Genomic DNA, 22,697 nt, shown 5'->3' on the forward strand with positions numbered 1-22,697 from the left:
CATTACCTGCTATTAGGTTCACTTAGAGAATAGCCACTGCCATTAGCAATGGTTACATGGAATAGACTTAGTTTTTGGGTACTTGCCAGGTTCTTATGGCCTGGATTGGCCACTGTTGGAAACAGGATGCTGGGCTTGATGGACCCTTGGTCTGACCCAGTATGGCATTTTCTTATGTTCTTATGTTCTTACTTATCTAGCAATCTGCACTGCAGCCTCCAGCACGCACGCTTCCTTTCAGCATCTAGCAACCATCTATCCAATTCTTCATCCAGCAACCACTCATCCAGCAACCACTCATCCAGCAGCCATTCATCCAATTCTTCATCCAGCAGCCATTCATCCAGCAGCCACTCATCCAGCAGCCATTCATCCAGCAGCCACTCATCCAGCAGCCATTCATCCAATTCATCATCCAGCAGCCACTCATCCAGAAGCCATTCATCCAGCAGCCACTCATCCAATTCTTCATCCAGCAGCCACTCATCCAGCAGTCACTCATCCAGCAGCCACCCATTCAGCAGTCACTCATCCAGCAGCCATTCACCCAATTCTTCATCCAGCAGCCACTCATCCAGCAACCACCCATCCAATTCTTCATCCAGCAGCCACTCATCCAGCAGCCACTCATCCAGCATCCACTCATCCAATTCTTCATCCAGCACCCACTCATCCAGAAGCCACTCATCCAGCAGCCACTCATCCAGCAGCCATTCATCCAATTCTTCAGCCTGCAGCCACTCATCAAATCCCTCTCTACTATTAAACCAATTCTACTACTCCAACAACTCTCAAACCATCATCAAACCCCACACACCTCTCCAGAAAGCAAGTCTTATTACGCTATATAAAAAAAAAAAAAAACAACAACAAACCTCACCAGCTACAATCTGAACACTATTCCCATGGGCCTCCCAATTCCAATCCTCCATCACAGGACCTATCTCACAGGAAAACATTCCCTGATCTCACGCCCACCCACTTACAAATCCCTTATCCCCATCATGATTTCCCCATTTACCCAAACTTTAGGCTTAGCTCTTTTCTCGCTGATACTATTCAACGCTCAATCTCTCTCCAAGAAAACACTAATTCTTAATGACATTCTCCTGGACAACAATCCTGACCTCTGCGCTATCACGGAAACATGGCTTAAACAAACGGACACAGCACTAATAAACCAACTGCCAATTCAAAGCTACGATATTTTCTCCATTCCCAGAAAGAAAAAAAGGGGAGGAGGTATCCTCCTAGCAGCCAAAAAAGAGCTAAAAATTACTCAATTCCCAATTAGTTCACCCTCAAAAATCGAAACAGGACTATTCAAATCAGACCATCTGCAAATTCTTCTAATCTACGCCCCCCCAGGCCTGCTGGAATCCAATGCTTCACCCATACTAGAATTAATAGCAACTCACTTAAATCTGGATCGTCCGACCATAATTCTGTGTGATTTTAACTTACACGTCGACGACCCCATTCGCTCTACCAATTGCGAAGCTTTCCTAACCGCCATGTCAGCTTTAGGCTTCAAACAAATTATAAACAAACCTACCCATAGAGCTGGCCACACCCTGGACCTTATATTTGTCAACTCAAACATATCTCACTCAACGCCACCCACATGCCAACCAGTCCCCTGGTCAGACCATACTTTAATATCTTCAGCCTTTTCGTTGGAACAAACAAGCAAAAAATGTGTCCCACTTCCAGAATTTATATACAGGAAATCCTGCACATCAGAGGAATTACACAATCATCTGGTCCCAGAACTCCCACTCATAGACATCACCTCAGCCAACTCAGCCCTTCACTCTTGGAACAAGATAACAGAAACAGCAGCAAACAAACTCTGTCCACTGGCAACAAAAAAACTCAAACAGAACACTTCCAAAAAACAACCTTGGTTTAACGAAGAACTTCAAAAACACAAACACTCCCTCCGACAGAAGGAAAGCAAATGGCGGAAATCACCAACACCGACCTCCCTCTCCGCTTACAAACTCGCTCTACACCAATACAAAAACGCCACATTAAAAACTAAAAGGGACTTCTTTGCACAGAAGATCCACCACATTATTTTCGATTCCAAAGCCCTATTTGCCTATGTATCTAACTTAACACAAACCATTACTCCTAACATCCCGGCAAAGCTAGCACAAGAAAAAGCTGAGGAACTGGCCCTCTACTTTAGCAACAAAATCTCCAACCTGATAACACAGCTGAGACCCAATACTTCAGATCCATCAAACCTATACTTCCATCACAACAAAGACACTTCTCTACAATCCTTCGAACTACTCTCTACATCAGAGATACTCTCTGCATTGAAGAAAATGAAACCCTCATCACACCCATCAGACTACATCCCATCCAGACTTCTCCTGCTAATACCAGACACCATCTCTACCGCTCTGACAGACATCATTAACTGTTCACTAGCACAAGGAATCTATCCTGACGACCTGAAAATTGCATCCATCAAACCGCTCTTAAAAAAACCTAACTTAAACCCCAATGATCCCACCAATTTCCGTCCTATATCAAATCTCCCGTTCATAGCCAAGGTAATGGAAAAATTGGTTAACTCCAGACTATCAGACTACCTCGAAGAACATAAAATTCTGTTCCCGACCCAATATGGTTTCAGGAAATCTTTAAGTACAGAATCACTACTAATCTCCCTGACTGACTACCTTATCATGGGCCTGGACAAAGGTCAAGCTTACTTGCTAATCCTCCTGGACCTCTCAGCTGCCTTTGATACGGTTAACCACTCCATCTTACTAATTCAATTAGCAAATATTGGAATAACAGGAACAGCTCTATTGTGGTTCAAATCGTACTTAGGGAACAGAAAATACAAAGTTAAACTACACAACAAAGAATCTCAGCACTACGCTTCCTCTTCAGGAGTTCCACAGGGCTCCTCCCTCTCACCAACGCTCTTTAATATCTACCTGCTTCCTCTCTGCCAACTTCTAAACAAGTTAAACCTTAAACACTATCTATATGCAGATGACGTCCAGATAGTCATCCCCATCAAAGAATCCTATACTAAAACTCTTGAATTCTGGGATTCTTGTCTTCAAAAAATTGACGGACTCCTCTCCAACCTAAATCTAATACTAAACTCTTCAAAAAGCGAACTCCTCCTAATTTCCACCGAAAACAGTAATACAGACACAAATCCACCACCGAATTTACAAACCCCACAAGTAAGAAACCTAGGAGCTATCTTTGATAATAAGCTAAACCTTAAATCATTCATAAATCAAACTACTAAGGACTGTTTCTATAAACTCCAAGTCTTAAAAAGAATAAGACCACTGTTTCACTTTCAAGACTACAGATCAATTCTTCAATCAATAATATTCGCTAAACTAGATTACTGCAACTCTCTACTATTAGGTCTTCCCTCTTCTCACACTAAACCCCTTCAGATGGCTCAAAATACGGCTGCAAGAATATTAACAAACACCCGGAGAAGAGATCACATATCACCAATTCTCAAAGACTTACATTGGCTGCCAATTCACTACAGAATTATTTATAAGTCCATAACCATTATTTACAAAACCTTACATCAACACTCTCAGCTCAACCTTCAAATTCCTCTCAAAAAATTAACTTCCAATAGACCAATCAGAGAGTCCTACAAAGAATCCTTACAAATTCCACATTCCAAAACCATGCGACACATAACAGCCAGAGACAGGGCTTTCTCCACCGCAGGACCATCACTGTGGAACTCCATCCCACCAGATTTGCGACAGGAACCCTGCCTCCCCACTTTCAGGAAAAGACTCAAAACATGGCTTTTTATGAAAGCATTTCCTGACGTAAACTGAACCTTAATCAGTCTTTGACTAATCACTAACTCCACAGCATTAGGGCAATTCGTTATTACCTCAAATGCATTGATAGGCATATATGTATCATATGTATCTAGTTAAATACCCCTGCTTCTTTTCTCTGCTCCAAGTTATATTACTACCTTGTTTTATTGTAACTGCAACCCTTAACTTTCACTTGTATATTGTTACTATTACTACTACCTTTTTAATTTATGTTATTTATTGTTATTTATGACCTCTTGTTACCTTTTCACTTGTTAATTGTAAACCGACATGATGCGATACCCATCGCGAATGCCGGTATAGAAAAACTTAAAATAAAATAAATAAAATATCTACGCAGACGACGTGCAAATATTCATCCCGGTTACGGAAACTCTACAAAAAACACTAGAATTCTGGAACAACTGCCTCCAAACCATCAACAACCTACTCAAGAGTCTTAACCTGATCCTTAATTCCAACAAAACTGAAATACTACTTGTCACACAAGACAGTAACCATGATACGTCTAACTTACCCACTACTAATAAACTATCCTTCTCACCTCAAGTTAGAAACCTCGGAGTCATCATGGACAATCAACTAAACCTTAAGAGATTCATTAATAATACCACTAAGGACGGATTCTATAAATTACAAGTTCTGAAACGACTCAGACCGCTCCTCCATTTCCAAGACTACCGGGCAGTCCTCCAAGCAATCATTTTTTTCAAAAATCGACTACTGTAACTCCCTCCTACTTGGCCTCCCAACCAACACAATAAAACTATATCAAATGGTCCAAAACGCTTCAGCCAGGATTCTAACGAAATCCAACAAAAGAAATCATATTACCCCCATCTTGAAAAACCTACACTGGCTACCAATCAAGTTCAGAATCTCCTACAAAGTACTAACAATCATACATAAATCTATACATAAGCTCATTCCTCTGGAACTCAATACCCCTCTGCAGCCACATATACCCTCCAGACCAGTGAGAACAGCCTATAAAGATACTCTCCTCGCCCCATCCATCAAATCCTCATTAAATAAATGCACTCTATCCACAGCAGGACCCGCGCAATGGAACTCTCGACCTCCGGAAAGAACCTTGCCCTATCGTCTTTAAAAAGAGACTCAAAACTTGGCTATTCGAACAAGCCTTCTACCCACACCAATAATCGTACTCTAAATCTATGCACCTTGGAACGTATCTACTGTATATTTAGCCAGATCCTATCGGAATACTACATTATTTATTGTAACTTCTTGTTCTTTAACCCCCAGTTACTTTATCCAAGTTTATCCTCCTGTTCGATGTAATTGCACTCTGTTTTGCTTGTTTAATGTTATAATGTAAACTGAATTGATATGTAACATTTGCTACATGAATTTCGGTATATAAAAATGTTAAATAAATAAATAAGCTACTCTGTGTTTTGGTAGCGGCACACCCAAATATAAAATTTTAAATATTCCCCTTGTTATCTTTTATCCCTTGTTAACAATTTCTTCTTTATAATTGTTTTACATTTCTGACAAAGGTAATGTATGCTTTTTAGTATAATTTGTTGATTGTTCTATGTAACGCTTACAGGTGAAGTTATGTTTTATTGTAAACCTGTGCGATTTGTATTTTATACAGGAATGTCGGCATATAAAAGTTAAAAATAAATAAATAAATAAATGTAGTGCGTTTTTCTCCTTGTTCCTCTTGGAGTTTGAACCTGGTGCTCAAGGCCCTGTGCATCGTAACTTTGAAGGATCTTACATTGAAGGCAATGTTTCCGGTGGCTATTCCTTCGACAAGCAGAGTGTCGAAGCTTCAGGCCTCTATGGATTACCGACTCAGGAGTTTTCTTTGTGGATGTTGCCGTCTTTCCTGCCAAAGGTGGTTTCCTCATTTCATTTGACTCAATCAGTGGAGCTTTTCGCTTTTTTTCTGGTTTAGACCATTCGGATCCTGTGTCTAAGGACCTCCAGAAATTAGATGTGCATCGCACTCTGTTGCCTTATCTGGACATCACCAATAGCTTCCGTGTCTCGGATCATTTGTGTTATGGAGTGATCCAAACCGGGGGCACAAGGCGTCCTGTGCCACGATAGATCATTGGTTAAAGGAAGCCATTGGTTCTACTTATCTTCTAGTTGGTCAGACGCGTCCGGTCGGCTTGAGAGCTTAGTCTACTCGTTCGCAAGTAACGTAGTAGGCAGAGTGTCAGCTGGTTGCTACTCAAGAGATTTGTACAGTGGCGACGTGGAAGTCGATACATACCTTGGATCTTCATTACCATTTGGATGTCCAGTCTCCGGACTCAGCATCCTTTGCAGAGGGGGTTCTTCAACCGGGACTTTTGGGTTCCCACCCACATTAGGATAGCCCTGGTACATCCCAGGAGTCTGGACTGATCCAGATATGTACAGGGAAAGGAAAATTGGTTCTTACCTGATAATTTTCATTCCTGTAGTACCACGGATCAGTCCAGAGTCCCATCCAGCAGAGTTATTGAGAGTCCGCTCGATCACTGTTTTGTGCATAATCTGCAGATAAGGGCTGGCTGAGTTTACTGTTTCATTATGTTAGCATCTGACATAGAGTCCATGAGTTGGAAAGATGCTTAGGTCTAGTTAGTTCATTTGGTTTTTGTGGAGTTCTGCTTGGATATTGATTAATACTGACGGACTGCAGGTGGCACCTCAGGATATAGGGCAGAGTCAGTCAGATTTTTCTCTGACTCCATCTGCTGGAAGGGAGGCAAAACCCAGGAGTCTGGACTGATCCGTAGTACTACAGGAACGAAAATTATCAGGTAAGAACCAATTTTCCTTTATAACCGCTTTGTACTCTTCTCCGGGTTTTCATAAAGATGTATTGCTGAGTCTGTTGATTCAGATCCTGAAGACGCTTGGTATGGATGGGAGTGACTCTACGGGCTTGTAGCGTCACTCCCATCCATACCAAGCACACCCTCCCATCCATATTGGTCACCTTAAGCAAAGCGTCATGTTCCTTTTCCCTCCTGGATCTAATTCAAGACTTGATTGACTTTGAATGGAGTGCCCTTGAGGCAAGTTTTAAAGGGGAATGTACTCTTGGATCCAAAGGCAAGGGATTAGCTGCGATTCCCGAAGGTGTTCCAAGCGAGCCACTATTCTAGTGGAAGGAGGGGCAGCTCTAAACGCAGCTTAGGATAGGAGGATTGAGGCTATCCTTAAGCAGGCCTTTGAGGGCATGGCAATGAATTTGCAGATTGCTTCTTGCTCCTGCCTGGTGGCTCGGACTGGTTTGCATCTCTCTCAGGAGACGTAAGGAGTGGGGTTCTGATGGCGATTCGGTGATGGAACTAGGGGCCGCATTCTTAGCTGATGCTGGCTGTGACTTGGTGTGGACAGCCGCTAGTGAGGTGGCTTCCATGATGGCGGCTAGTCGACAGTTGTGGCTGCGAAATTGGTCGGCAGACACTATTTCCAAATCCAGCCTCACAAGGTTATCCTTTAAGGGTTTTCTTTTATTCGGGCCAGAGTATAAGAACGCGGCATTGTATCCTTTTGGGGCAAAGCGCTGCTCCAAGGATTCCCGTTGGTTCTGTCGTTACAGAGGAGCATCTACTAAAAGGTCTCATCCCTTTAGAAGATCTCAGTCCTTTCAGCTTAGAAAGCCTCTTAAAGATGTGGGTTCTGGGACTAGAGCACCTCAGTCTTCACAATGAAGGTATGAGGGCTTACCTAATGGTTTAGGAGATAGGCGGGTGTCAAACTCACTTTTATCAGAAGTGGGTCCAAAATTGCAACGGACCTGTGCGTCTTGGTATTGATGAGGGACGGCTGTGCTCTGGAATTTCTCCTATTTCCTCCAGATGCTTTTATGGTCTCTCCATATAACTTATCTACAGAAGAGTGTGGCAGCAGGGACTATGTTAAACAGGCTGTCGGATTTGAAGGCCATAATTCCTGTTACTAGACTAAAAGAAAATATGGGGCGCTATTCCATTATTTCATTGTTCCCAAGAAGGAGGAGGGGTCTTTTCGGCTCATCCTGGATCTCATGGGAGCCATTCTACATTTGTGTGTAACTCATTTCCAAATGGAAACTGTATATTCAATAATGGCAGTACAAAAGGGAATTTCTCACGTCTCTTGTCCTGATGGAGGCATAACTATATATTCCCATTTGCCAGGTACATAGTTTCATGTGCTTTGCTGTTCTGGGATGTCATCATCCATTTCAGGCCCTGCTATTCGGGCTGGCTGCTGCACTCAGGATCTTCTTCAAGGACATGGTGGTGGTAGCGGCATGTCTGCACAAGGAAGGCATTCTAGTTCATCTGTATCTGGATGTCTGGTTGATTCAGGCCAAAAAGGGCAGAAGAGAGTCGCTTGGCTTCTCGAAAGATGATCTCCCTGCTTCAGGAACTAGGCTGGATGGTGAACTTAGCTAAGAGCAGTTTATAGCCATCTCAGACGCTAGAGTATCTTGGCATGTTATTCGATACGAAGCAGGGCAGAGTGTTTCTGCCATAATGTTGCATTCAGATATTAATGACTCAAGCTCAGGCCCTGAAAAGAACTATTCACCCAACGGTGTGGTCTTATCTGCGAGTCCTGGGGTCGTTGGCAGCCCCTTGGACGTTGTTCCTGATGGAATCTACAGTCACAGGAGTACTTGGTGAGACTCCACTTGCCTTTGGAGGTGAGCATCAAGTTGCAGTCGTGGTTACAAGCAGATCATCTCAGGAAGGGGGTTTCCTTGGAGACACTGGGCTGGTTAGTGCTCACGACAGATGCGAGCCTTCTCGTTTGGGGGGGCTCACTGTCAAGAGTTGGTGGCACAAGGTCGCTGGAGTGCTGAGGAGCGACAGCGGATCATCAGTCTGTTAGATGTATGCCAAGCAGCCAGAAGCTCAAGCAGTAAAGATAATGTCTGACAATATCACAACGGTGGAACACAGCCAACAAATGTCTGTGGAGGTAGATGTGCTCATGGTGTGGGCGGAACAACATCTCCAGGACATAGCCAACTCCTGCTTTGCTGGGAAGGACAATGTATGGGCCAACTTCCTCAACAGGCAAGACTTGGACCCAGGAGAGTGAGAATTGGCAAAGTCTTTCATTTATTTATTTAGTTGTTTTTATATACCGACATTCATTGGAGTATATCACATCGGCGTGTTGGGGTTGTCCGTATACAGATTTGCTGGCGATCTCCAGCAACACGAAGATACCATGGTTCTTCATTTGCAGAAGGGATCCAGAGCGTCCCCAAGCTCTAGGCCAGTTGCCGCCATCTTGAAAAATGGTGCCAACCAGCCTTTGCCCTTATTACTAGGGGCAAAGGCTGGTTGCCGTCATTTTTCAAGATAGAGACAACTGACCCAGAGCCTGGGGTGCAATCTGGGCCCCACTAGACACCAGCATTTCTTCAAATATATGGGGGGGAGGGTGTGCTAGCATGTGTATGTGAGGGGGGGGGCGGGCTCGTACACATCAGGATTTTTAAAAAGGAAGAGGTAGGTTGGTCTGCTATAAAGACTATCAGATTTTAAACATCTTAACACCATGATACTCTTTCAATTTAAAATCCTCTCCCAAATAACCCTCCAAAAAATCACTCCATAAATACAGATCAGCTCCAGTGCTTCCAACAAGAGCTGTCAGTTTTTTTCGTAGCAAATGCAGAGGAAGTAGTCCCAATACTACAATGGAACATAGGCTCCTATTCCAAATATTTCCTCACTCCAAAGAAAACAGGTAGTCTCCATCCTATCTTAGACCTCGGATATCTCTGAAAACACCTGAAGAAAGAAAAATATTTAGGATGAACTGTATAAGAACCCTCCTCCCCCATTTAAAGACCAATGACTGGTTAATCTCCTTAGATCTCAAGGATACTTATACACATGTCCCCATTCACAAAGCTTACATGAAATTTCTATGATTGACCATAGCCAGTGATTACCAATATTGTGTTCTCCCTTTTGGCCTCTGAGGCATCCAGGGTGTTCACAAAATGTCTTAGTGATTGCTGCTCATCTAAGAAAGAACAATATATTTGGTTTTCTATGTTTAGAAAACAGGCTCATATCCAGCCATGCTTTTCTAGTAGTTTGTTCCAACACCCTTCATCCTCTAGAATTTATCATAAATTACCCAAAATCCAATTTGGAACAAACTTGTATAATAGACTTTACAGTAGCCTGCCTAGATACCACACAAGGGAAAAAAATTCCTCCCTCAGCAGCGTACACGAACTGACCAAAATAATTTTAACTCTTTCAGACTAAATTCCTTGAAATCAAAGGTCATTTACAGATGCCTCAAACCAAGGTTGGAGAGCTCAGTTTGCGCAGATGCCTGTTTTTACATGAAAATGTTGGATCACATGGCAGCAACATTCCATGTTATCCCTTTTGCCCACCTCAACATGAGATAAGCTCCAAGGCACCTGAAGTTTCTCACAAAGTAAATATGTTCAACTTGCTTATCAGTTCTTTGAAATGATGGCTAGATCCTGCAAATCTGTTGACGGGCCAATTTTTTCTCCAACTTCATTTCCAAAGTATAGGGAACTCCCATCTCTGGTTGAAGGCATCTGAACAACTTTAGTTCTCAAAGAATTTGTTCTCCGCAGGAAAAATTGCTGTATGTAAATCACCTCTAGCAGAGGGTAATCTTCAGTAGCCTAAAAGTGATCAGTCTGATTAAAGGAGAAAGTGGTGTTGATATAAACAAACCAAGTAGTGATGTTCTATTCATAAACAAGACTCTTTCAATCTTTGCAAAATTTGGAAATGGGCAATTTTCCAGAAGAAATATCTGATAGCTGTCTATCTTGGGGAAGCCAAAACCAGATTGTAGGCATATTGAGTCACCTACTACAGCCAGACAAATGGTAACTGAACCATAAGGTAGCACAAGACATTTCAACTTTGGGGCATTTTGTATATCTCTTTCCAATGCCATTGAACAACAAAGTTCCTATCTACTGCTTCAGGACATCAGCAAGGAACAGCCTAGCGATAGATTCCTATTCAATCCCATGGAATTGAGAGCTGCTTTTGTGTGTTCCTTCAGATTCCACTAATAACCAAGACAATTCAAAAGTTAAGGAAAAAATGTCCAATTATAGTTGCTTTTTGGCTATGTCAAACTGTTCAATAGCCCATAAAATTGAAAATATTCCCATCCCTGATCACTCAGTGCAATAGGAATTTTCTTTATCACTGCTTTCAGTCTTTAGCTCTGACTGCATGGATATTGAAAGTCAACTAGTATCTTCTATGCATTTACCTGATGAAATGAGTAGGTTTATTCTAGTTACTTTAAATTGAAAAACATTTCTGTCTGGTGTTCACAAATCAATCAGAATCTATTTAAATATTCCTTTCCCCTTTTACTTCAATACCTCTTAAGCCTGTGTGACTCAGGATTAAAACCAAACTCAGTGTTCATCTTAAAGCTATAGGAGCATTCCACAAGTATTCGGGAGAAATTCATATCGCCCAGCAACCTACAGTTGCTAGATACATGAAAGGCCTAACTCATCTTAAACCTACAGTTAAAGATCCTCATACTCTTTGGGATCTAAATGTAATTCTTGATCAGCTCATGAACTTTAGCCTCTAGCAACAGCAGAACTAAAATTCCTTTCTTGGTAGGTTTTGTTTTTGATAGTTGTAAGCTCTGCATGAAGAGTATATGAATTGCAAGCACTAGTCTCATATTTGCCAAATACCCAGATTTAATACAACAGAGTAGTTTTGGAAACATCTTAAATTTCTTCCAAAACCGGGGTCTCAATTTCACTTAAATCAATCCATTGTATTGTCAGCATTTTTCCGAGATTACATGACAATAAGGTTGAATAGATCTTCTTACCTTGGATCAAGGAAGAGCTTTATTGTTCTATTTACAGAAAACAAAATCTTACAAAAAATCTTCACAACTGTTCATTTCCTTCAACCTAGTCATACAGGGGTTTTCAGTTCTTTCCACATAGATTTCTGATTGTATCTCTTATTGTTATACTCACTTGAGACAACAGCTTTAAATTAAGGTGAAAGCCCATCAAGTCAGAACTACAGCAACTTTTTTAGCCCATCTTCTCTCTGCTTCCATAGACAATATTTACAAGGCTGCCACCTGATGATCTATCCACAATTTTACTTGCTCATTACTTCCTAGAAAATGCTTGACATCAAGAAAGCAGTTTTGGCCAAGCAGTTCTCAAAAGCTTATTTAATTCCTTCAACTTTTCCCCAAACCTCTTCAAATACGGGTTACCTGCTATTTACTTCTATGTAAGAATTTCATAAATGTTTTCATGCAACCCTCAGCTTGGGAGTCGCCACTTGTGTGTCTGATTGCTTTCTTCATGGACAAGCAGGACAGTAAAGTTGCTTACCTGTAACAATTGTTCTCTGTAGACAACAAGACAAATCAGCCACAAAATACCACCATCTTCCCTTTAGAGAGGTAGGTTAGCTTGCTACAAAGACTGAGGGGCTAATGCAATAAGACATGTGTTAAAACAGGCAGTCATATTGAGCACAAATTTTCCTAACGCATGCACAGCCACCTTTCCTGGGCACCTGATGCTGTGTTAAAATGAGCTGACATTTTAAAAAGGACATGCTAGGGAAAAATTGTGCGTCCTAAGCACTCAAATGCATTGGGTGCCCAGGAGAAGTGCCTGTGTGGGCAAAATTGCATTGGTGCAGTGTGTGAACTGTCTGTCAGTCTATTCAGGATCAGTCAGTTATTTTGGCAGGGGACAGCTATGCTTCACAAAAGCCACCTCTCCTGTTCCTTCAGCCATCTGCTTTGTGAACCAGTGTAGCTTGCCGTGCTGCTCCCAATAAAACTGAATTGATGTAATGTTTTTTTTTTTTCAACTTTAGGAGACCCCTTCCCTAAACTTGCTCTGGTCTTTTTCATTTCCTTTCGCTTTTGCAATTACCTCTGTGAAGTTTGGCTGCCCGATACAAAAGAGCAACTGTTGTCATGAGACCTTGACTTGCAGAATGACTTAACGCCATCTAGTGAACAAGTGTGCATTGGACATCAGGGGGTCATAGCCAATAGCCTCATCTACATGGAATTTACACATGATGAGCACTATCAGCTACAGATGTGTATTTGTTTTAAACGAATTAGACAGTTTCAATGAAACTGCGCACTAACTACCGATTCAGGAACCACAGTAAAAAAAATCCCAAACCAAGGAAAAAATGAAATTACCTGTGGGGGACCCGAACCGAACCACGAACTGAAAAAAAAAAAAAAAAGATACACATCTCTACTATTGGCTAAACAAGAGTTTGGGCATCGTTTTGGACACGCTAATCCCCTTATTGTATCAGGTGCTAGTCTAACGTGTCCAAAACACGCATCCAACCATGAGTTAACCTGTGCATTAGACTGGGCACACTTTATTGCATTGTCCTATGAGAATGTACTCACTTGGTGCTGGCTATGCAAAAACAGCTATGGACATGAAACCTTTTCAGGTTTTCTGGGCTCTGAGAGAACTTTTTCATCTCAGTGCTGTTGAATGATGTTACCCAATTGTGTGGCTGATTTATCCTGATGACTACAAAGAACACCTTTGAGAGGTAACCAACTTTTCTTTATAGTTGGAGAAAGCAGTTTATACTGCCAAAGGAAATGCTCATAAATTTAATAAAATTTGGGATACCTGCTTCCCTTTAGTCAAACTAGACAGAGTTGTGAATGAGACATCCCCATGTGTAAGTTAGATATGGCACACTATAATAAGAAGAAATCAATGCAAGAGCCAAGAATTTCCACCCAAAATGACCAAAATGGTAATGCAAGGAAATTCTAATAAATAATCAATAATAAAGGTTCTAAGTAAATACTGTGAGCTTCCACTTATTCAAAGTCATAATACACATCAGCAAGCCTGACTGCGTACCCTTACAAACACAGGCCAGCCGGACCTCTACATCATATGCATTGTGTAACAAATCTTTTTAGTTCATTTTTTCTTTGCATTAAAATCATGGATTCAATACTAGAGTTGTGTCGCTAATGATCCTGGCTCAACAAAGGCCGATGTTTCTCATTAGAACTTCATCAGGAGCACCATGATCATATTGCCAACTCCAATAAATTACAATGTTCTCATCTCCTTTTAAAAAACCGTAAATTTCTAAGCAATAACAGTTTCCTTCAAAAGTTTCTAATGAAAGAAGAAATATATAATCATTAAAAGAATTCTTATAAGAGCTCATAATACTTATCTTGTATTATAAGCAGTTACTGTAACTTCTGGACGTGACCGTCTTTTCATGCTGTCTGAAAGAGAAAGGAACAGTGGTAGCAGCCATCTTGTTTAATACTTATATAGACCGCTGAGCTAAATAATAAAAAAATATGTGAGTTAGCATAACCAATCGGAATCCAGGCTCCAAATGATGTCATTGGTTTTGAAACAATCAAAATCCCTTTAGAGTCTGACAAAGACATGATGCATCAGTGGCAAGATCCATAACAATGCATGCTTGACTCCATTCGACCACGAACGACATTGTCTCAAGACTCACCCCAACATCTCTAATCACACTTGCCTCTCAAATTTATGAAACATCGTCCATTGCCAAATGGATCAGGCAGAGAATGATTTTAATACAGATTCTTGAACAAAATCATAAGAATACATTGAGATCCAAATCAGAATTGAGACCTGAAGGTTTCATTGTATTTAATTTATAAATCCATCTTTGTTCTGATCTTAATAATCTGTGATCAAAATCACCTCCACTCAATTGGGGAAGAATTCTTTGCAATGCACAAAACTGAAGCTAAATAAAATCGTGTGACATTTCAATGCAATGTGAAACCACTGGTGCGTTGATGCAGCGTCTTGCAAGATTTGATCTATGTTCGATCATCTGAGTTTTTAAGCTGTGTTTGGTCTTCCCGATTTAAAATTTGCCACATGGACATCTGATAGCATAAATGACTCCTGCTGTCAAACATGTAGTGTGATGATATAAAGTAATTGTTTTCTTTGCCGATGGAACATATAGAGAAGTGATATCCATAGAAACATGACATACTGTACAGGAACCACATGGTTTATGTGATCCCTTGCCATTTTGTATGTCTGTCCACTTCCTGGCTTGAGTCAGGAAGTGGACAGAATGAACTTGAGTCAGGAATTGAGTCAGAATGAACTAAAAAAAATCTCTCAAGCTGGATCCTTTGGTATAAGAAACATGTGGAGGCTCTTTGAATGTCTTGTGCAATAGCAGGGTGTACCAATTTCTCAATATTGCCTCTTTAACCAGCCGTGTCGCAGGAGAAAAAGGTCATTATCTTGTTGTGGAGGAGGAAGAAATAACCAATCTCTATGGGTATATTTTGCTCTTAAATATGTCTTACAAATACAGCTAACTGGGTAATCATGAATGTAATCCACTTTGAATCGCTGAAAAAAATGCAAAAAGTGGAATATAATTCTAAATAAATTAAATAAATTAAGAATTATTTTAATGATTATATATTTCTTCTTTCATTAGCAACTTTTGAAGGAATCTGTTATTGCTTATGTGCAAAGAAAAAATGAACTAAAAAGATTTGTTACACAATGCATATGATGTAGAGATCCAGGTGGCCTGTGTTTGTGAGGGTATGCCGTCAAGCTTGCTGATGCATATTATGACATTGAATAAGAGGAAGCTCACACTGTTTATTTAGTACACTATAATAAGAGACATGAATACAGATTGAAATAATACTTTTGATTTTATGTATAGATTTATATTATGGAAACATTTTTTTCTGTTTGTGTTAAATGCATAATTCAATAAAAACTTAATGAAAATAATAAATTAGAAATGAGGTCGTGTGATAATCGAGTAATGGTTTTGTTTCTACAGACTTTGCTATTAACAGATTGAAACTGGCTGAAATTCTGTATTATAAAATTTTGGACACTATCATGGTACAAGAGACACGAAGACTTTATGGAAAAGATATGACTGTAAGTAAGAACAATAGCCAGAGAGTATGAATAAAAGAATGGCCTAGTTTAGACTAATGGGCTGAGGATCAGGGAAACTAGTATTCAAATCCTACTCCCCCCCCCCCCCCCCCCCCCCCCCCCCCCCCCCCCCCCCCCCCCCCCCCCCCCCCCCCCCCCCCCCAACACAGCTTGTGATCTTGTGCAAGTCACTTTATCTTCCATTGCTTCATATATCCACTTAGACTGTAAGTGTTTGGGCAGGGACCTGTATTATCTGAATACTATACCTTGAGCATTATTTAGAGAGGCAGGCTAAAAATTAAAAAAAAAGTAACATAAAAACCAAGACACATCATAAAGAGGTGAAATAGATTGGTTGAGAATCCCTAATGCAAAGAGCTTACAATCTAGATTTAGAAAATATAGGACAGATATGAATTCCTTTATTATGCTAACATGTTTAAGATGCAGAGTTTTGCAGAAACTAGTCTCTAAAGCTTGCATCTTGAAATACTCATTAGACTAAGGTATCCTCTATAATCTATAAACAACTACTTTGCTGGTCTTCAGAGCAGTTTCCAACAGGACAAATAATATAATACATAATAAAAACACATGCTAATGCATAAAATAATCTTATATAACATTTAAAACTATAAAATAGAATTCTTAAAATAAAAGTTAAAACTAACAAAACTATATTAAGAAGGATAAATGCCCAACCAGAAGCCAAGTCACTGCTAATAAAATATCAATTAACATAATATAAAACATTTAATTTATTTCTATAATCTAAAAACTAATTATCCTGAAAGTGCTATTAGACATAAGGACAATGAGAAATCAAACTAGATGAAATATACACTCCTAGCCCACAGAACAGGTAAAATTTATAGTTTCCCTGTACGTACCCGGATCAGTCCAAACCATGGGTTATGCCTCCTTTCCAGCAGGTGGAGACAGAGATAAAATTCAAAGGCACCCTCAGTTAATCCGGTGTGCCTCCTGCATCCCTTCTGTTTTTCTCTGTCTCCAGCAGATAGAGGTCGTGCAAACTCTGCAGTCTTGCCCTGTTTCTGGGGTGTAGGCTATCCCTTAAATTTATCTAAAAGTAAACTAGCTATAAGTTCTGAATCAAGCAAGTTTAAAAAAAAAAAAAAAAAAAAAAAGACAGTTCTTTTTACTGGAGAAGTTTCTCTATCCTCCCAGAGGGTTATTAGATCCTGCGGGGTCATCCTCTCTGGTGGCAGGTTAAAGGAGCTGGGGTTGGTAACCCCGCAGGGCTCCAGGCAGATAAGAAACAGGGTAAGTGATTACTGGTGGCCCAGTCCCTCTCTTACCCTGGGCTGCTTTGGCTTTAAAAAAAAAAATCAAGTTGCTGCGGCCATCTTTTTGTGTAGCATGTGGTGAAGCCACCGCGCAGCTTTCTAGAGCTGGGATTTGCTCCCGATGCTTACCTGGTGGGTAAGGCAGCTCCTTTTCAGGGTCTGCAGCATTGCCCAAGCCTCGAGGGGCTTCCAAACGCCCTGCTCAGCGCGATTTCAGTGCTGATCCCTTTTCTCTCAGTGCAGGGACAGCAGCCATCTTAAGCACATGTGCAGCAGCTCAGGCTGATGCTATGGGGGAGGGACTGTTTCCTCCAGCCTTGTCACCGATCCCTGCCAGTCCTGATGATTTGTTTGATTAGGACCAGGATTTATCCAAGGGAGACAGGATGTTGATCCTGATTCTTTTTCTTTAGATGTTGTCCTCCTTTTGCACAAAGCATTTTTGGCTTCCAGGTCTCCGCAAGCTGCTGCTTTGCCTGTGAGACCTGTGCAGGGACCGGCTCCCAAGATAGCCAAGCGCACGGACAGACCCGCATCTTTAAGGGTAGACAGTTTAAAAGGCACTGTGGCTTCAGATGGCTCTGCCGCCCCGATGGTGCCGGGACATGCGGCAGCTGATGCAGGGCCCCTCCACCCCCCCCCACGGGGGGGGGGGTGGTATTGAATGAGGATCAGGGGAAACAGAATCCCCTGGATTGCGATGACCCTAAGGTGGTCTGCCTGTTTCAGAGAGAGGAATTAGAGCCTCTCATTCCTGGAGTTCTTTCTGAGCTCGGGGTGGAGTTCCCCCCCCACTTGCTCCGCTGCAGGACGCGGTGAACCTAGTCCTAGCAGGATTTCGAACACAGACCCGGGTTTTTCCGGTCCATACCATGTTGTAGCAGCTGATGACCAGGGAGTGGGATGCTCTGGATGCTGGTCTGCGGGTTGGACGAGTCATGGATAAGCTTTATCCCTTAGTGGATGATTTTTTGAATCTATTGCAGTCTCCTAAGGTGGATGCTTCGGTTTCGGCGGTTGTCAGAAGAACCACGATCCCGGTAGCAGGCTCAACGGCTCTCAAGGACCTGCAGGACCGCAAGCTGGAAGTGCTGCTCAAATGCATTTTTGAGGTGTTGGCCCTGGGTATCCGGATGGCGGTGTGTAGCAGTTATATGCTGCATGCGAGCCTGTGCTGGGTACAGCAGTTGCTCACGTCTCGGGATGATCTCCCTCCAGCGGAGTCTGAACAGGTGCAGCATTTGGAAGCTGCAGTGGCATATGGGGCAGGTGCACTATATGACCTGATCTGCAGCTCTTCTCATGCTCTGTCATTGGCGGTGTCGGCAAGAAGGCTTTTGTGGCTCTGGAACTGGTCAGCTGATGTTTCCTCCAAGGCCCAGCTTGTGCTATGCCATTTAAAGGGAGCTTTTTGTTCGGGGAGGATTTGGAGCAGTTGATCAAGTCCCTGGGGGAGAACAAGGTTCACAAATTGCCAGAGGACAGATTGAAACCCTCCAGAGGTTTTCCTTCATCCCGCTCTCACTTTTGGGGACAGCGAAGATTTCGGCATGACAGGCAGCAAGCAGCCAGTCCACGGCAAGCAGTACCCGGGAACCAAGCCTGGTCTTCGTCCTTTCGGGGGCGTAAAGCCTTCCGAGAGGGTGGTGCCTCCTCTCCCACTTCCAAGAATACACAATGAGATGGGGCCGGCCCATCCCTCGATCCCTCGGGTAGGGGGTCGCCTGTCCCGATTTTACGAGTCGTGGGCCAACATTACTTCCGATCAATGGGTGCTAAGCATAATCGAACGAGACTACGCTTTGGAATTTGCTCGGCTTCTAAGAAACTTCTACTTAATATCTCCTTGCAGCCCATAAGTCAAACGGCAGATTGTTTGTCAGACTTTCGAGCGCCTACTGGCTCTGGGAGAGGTGAAGCTGGTCTCCCCAGGGCACTGGGGGAAAGGGAGGTACTCCATTTACTTTCCAAAGAAAAAGGGGTCCTTTCGGCCAATTTTGGACCTCTAGAAGGTAAACAAGTCTTTCAAGGTGTCACACTTTCGTATGGATTCCCTGCGATCCGTCATTGCGGCGGTTCGCAAGGGGGAATTCCTGGCCTCTCTGGATCTGATGGAGGCATACTTGCACATTCCCATACGCGAAGATCATCAAAAGTTTCTTCGATTTATGATCCTGGGAATGCAGTACCAATTCTGCGCGCTACCCTTCGGGCTTGCAACCGCGCCTCAGATGTTCACCAAGGTCATGGTGGTGGTGGCGGTGTTTCTCCGGAGGCAAGGCCTGCTTATTCACCCATACCTGAACGATTGGCTTATCAGTGAGAAGTCCAGGGATGGCTGTGTGGAGGAGATCCGCAAGGTGACCACTCTTCTGGAATCCCTTGGTTGGGTCATCAATCAGGCCAAGAGTAACCTAGTTCCCTCTCAGTCACTGGAATTTCTGGGAGCCAGGTTCGACACCGCAGTCGGAAGTTTTTCTTCCGCCGACCGGAGAAACAAACTGATGGACCAAGTTCAGCACTTGTTGGATCTTCCCTTGCCCAAGGCGTGGGACTACCTTCAGGTGCTTGGTTCGATGGCATCCACTCTGGAGGTGGTTCCTTGGGCTTTTGCTGATATGAGACCGTTAAAACGAGCATTACTTTCCCGGTGGGATCCCAAATTGGAGAATTTTCAGTTCCCTCTTCCACTCACCGATCACGCCAAGTCCAGTCTTGGGTGGTGGCTTTGCCCGCACAACCTGTCTCGAGGAATGGATCTGCAGATTCTGAGATGGACAGTGGTGACTACGGAAGCCAGCCTCTCCAGCTGGAGAGCTGTCTGCCAATATCATTCTGTGCAAGGCAGTTGGTCCCCGGAGGAGTTCGGATGGTCGATCAATCGCCTAGAGACCAGAGTGGTTCGCTTGGCTTTGCAACAATTTCTCCCATTCTTCTGCCACCAGGGGTTCAGATTCTCTCAGACAATACGACGACAGTGGCCTATATCAATCGTCAGGGAGGCACTAGAAGTCAAACAGTAGCCGACAAGGCGGAGTTGCTCATGACTTGGGTGGAGCAGAATCTTGTGATGCTAGCAGCCTCACACATCGCCGGGATGACAACATACAAGCGGACTTCCTCAGTCTGAGGCACATAGATCCAGGAGAGTGGGAGCTCTCGGACGAGGCAATGGACCTCATCTCTCACAGGTGGGGGACTCCCCACATGGACCTGATGGCAACGAGGGACAATGCCAAGGCTCCTCGCTTCTTCAGTCGCAGAAGAGATCACAGCACAGAGGGGTCAATACGCTAGTACTTCCCTAGCCAACCTCAGTTCTCTTGTATGTGTTCCCTCCTTGGCCTCTAGTGGGCAAGGTGCTTCGCAGGATAGAGGGTCACCCAGGAAGGGTAATCCTAGTGGCTCCCAAGTGGCCCCAACGTCTGTGGTGTGCGGATCTTATCAATCTGGCCATGGAAGGACCGCTGTGGCTCGGGCATCTTTCGCGTCTACTCCATCAAGGGCCTATATATTTCGACCAGGCAGCTTGCTTCTGTCTAGCGGCTTGGCTTTTGAAAGGAGGAGATTGAGGAAGAAAGGATATTCAGAGGAGGTTATCACTAACTTGCTACAAGCCAGAAAAACATCTACTTCCCTATCTTACATCAGGGTATGGAGAGTTTTTGAGACGTGGTGCCGGGAGAGAGAGATTCTGCCCAGGCATGCTATGATTGCTCAGATGCTAAATTTTTTTTTTGCAAGATGGTTTGGCCCAAGGGTTTGTACTTCAATTCCCTTCGGGTTCAGGTGGCGGCCCTCGGTTCCTTGGTTGGTAGCTTGGTGGCGTCGCATCCAGATGTGGTGCGTTTCCTCAGAGGAGTACAGCATCTGAAGCCCCCGGTCCATCCGGTTTGTCCTTCTTGGAGCCTTAATCTGGTTCTTCGTTTTTTTTGTGGTCCGCCATTTGAATCTCTTAAAACTGTAACGTTGAAAGACCTCACCTTGAAAACGGTGTTTTTGGTGGCTATCTGTTCAGCTCGCAGAGTTTCTGAGTTACAGGCTCTCTCCTGTAGGGAACCTTTTTTGAGGATTTCGGATTCGGAAGTTTCTCTGCGTACGGTACCGTCCTTTTTACCCAAGGTGGTCTCATCTTTCCATTTAAGTCAATCGGTTGAGCTTCCGGCCTTTCCCGATTTGTCAAATGATGTACAGCATGCATGTACAGCATTCCTCCAAATGATGTATAGCATGCATGTACAGCATTCCTCCAGGGTGTACATATTTAGAGATTGAAGAATCTAAATATGTACACCCTGGAGGAAAGGAGGAGCAGGGGTGATATGATTCAAACTTTCAGATACTTGAAAGGTTTTAATGATCCAAAGACAACGACAAACCTTTTCCGTTGCAAAAAAAATCAGCAGAACCAGAGGTCACGATTTAAAACTCCAGGGAGGAAGACTCAGAACCAATGTCAGGAAGTATTTCTTCACGGAGAGGGTGGTGGATGCCCTTCCGGAGGAAGTGGTGAAGACCAAAACTGTGAAGGATTTCAAAGGGGCGTGGGATAAACACTGTGGATCCATAAAGTCTAGAGGATGTGAATGAAGAGAAGAGGCGAGGGTGTGGCTTGCTTGCGGGAATGACAGCTACTACCTGGAGATTAATATCCTTATTCAATAAACATACACACAGTTAATGCAACTCCAACATTGCTCTATGCTTCAACGGCAAGAGGAAATGTGGAAAAAAGGATTTGCATCCACAAAAAAGCAGGGGAGTAGCTTGCTTGTTACGGTGGTTACTACCCCAAACCAAATAAGCCTGATACTTCACTTTCAATGCACATCCAGCATAGCTCTCTGCTTCAATGGCAGGGAAAATGAAGAAAAGATGATTTATATTCAGCATCAACCGACAAGGAATGAATTACATAGTCTGGGTAAACAAATAAGCATGGGTGTAGCTTGCTTGTTACGGTGGCTATTACCCCGAATCAGTTAAGCATGATACTTCACTTGGAATACATATCCAGCGCAGCTCACTGCTTCAACAGGGGGGGAATGAAGTAAAGAGGATTTATATTCAGACAACTAACAAGGACTGAATTGCACAGGCAGGGTAAACAAACGGGAGTAGCTTGCTTATTACGGCGATTACTACCCCAAACAAATTAGCTAGATTCTTCACTTAGATGCAGCTCCAGCACTGCTGGCTGCATCGATGGTGGGGGTGGAAGGGAATTGGAACCAAAAAGTTACCAATAAGGGCCCTGACCTCAGCGGTCAGAGTAACAGATAAGTATGAAAACAAATAGGTGTGAAAGCTTGCTGGGCAGACTGGATGGGCCGTTTGGTCTTCTTCTGCCGTCACTCCTATGTTTCTATGAGAGCTTCATTGGCTCGATGTTCGGCATGCCTTGCTGCGTTACTTGGAGGTCACTAATTCTTTCAGACTTTCAGATCATTTGTTTGTCTTATGGAGCGGTCCCAAGAAGGGGCACAAGGTGTCTAAAACAATGATTGCTCGATGGCTAAGAGAAGCCATATCGTCTGC

The 22,697-nt window shown here is 43.0% G+C and overlaps 1 protein-coding gene across 3 annotated transcripts in view; it reads left to right on the plus strand.

Annotated features, from left to right (window-relative positions):
• RBL1 (RB transcriptional corepressor like 1) overlaps positions 1-22,697 on the plus strand; it is a 365,834-nt gene that overhangs the window by 170,649 nt on the left and 172,488 nt on the right. For all 3 annotated transcript variants that reach the window (XM_029611864.1, XM_029611866.1, XM_029611865.1), the window contains one exon: positions 15,746-15,849. In XM_029611864.1, the coding sequence (XP_029467724.1) occupies positions 15,746-15,849 (104 nt within the window). The remainder of the gene's footprint in view (positions 1-15,745; positions 15,850-22,697) is intronic.

The sequence above is a fragment of the Rhinatrema bivittatum genome, chromosome 8 (assembly GCF_901001135.1).
Source record: "Rhinatrema bivittatum chromosome 8, aRhiBiv1.1, whole genome shotgun sequence".
NCBI classification, from domain to species: Eukaryota; Metazoa; Chordata; class Amphibia; order Gymnophiona; family Rhinatrematidae; genus Rhinatrema; species Rhinatrema bivittatum.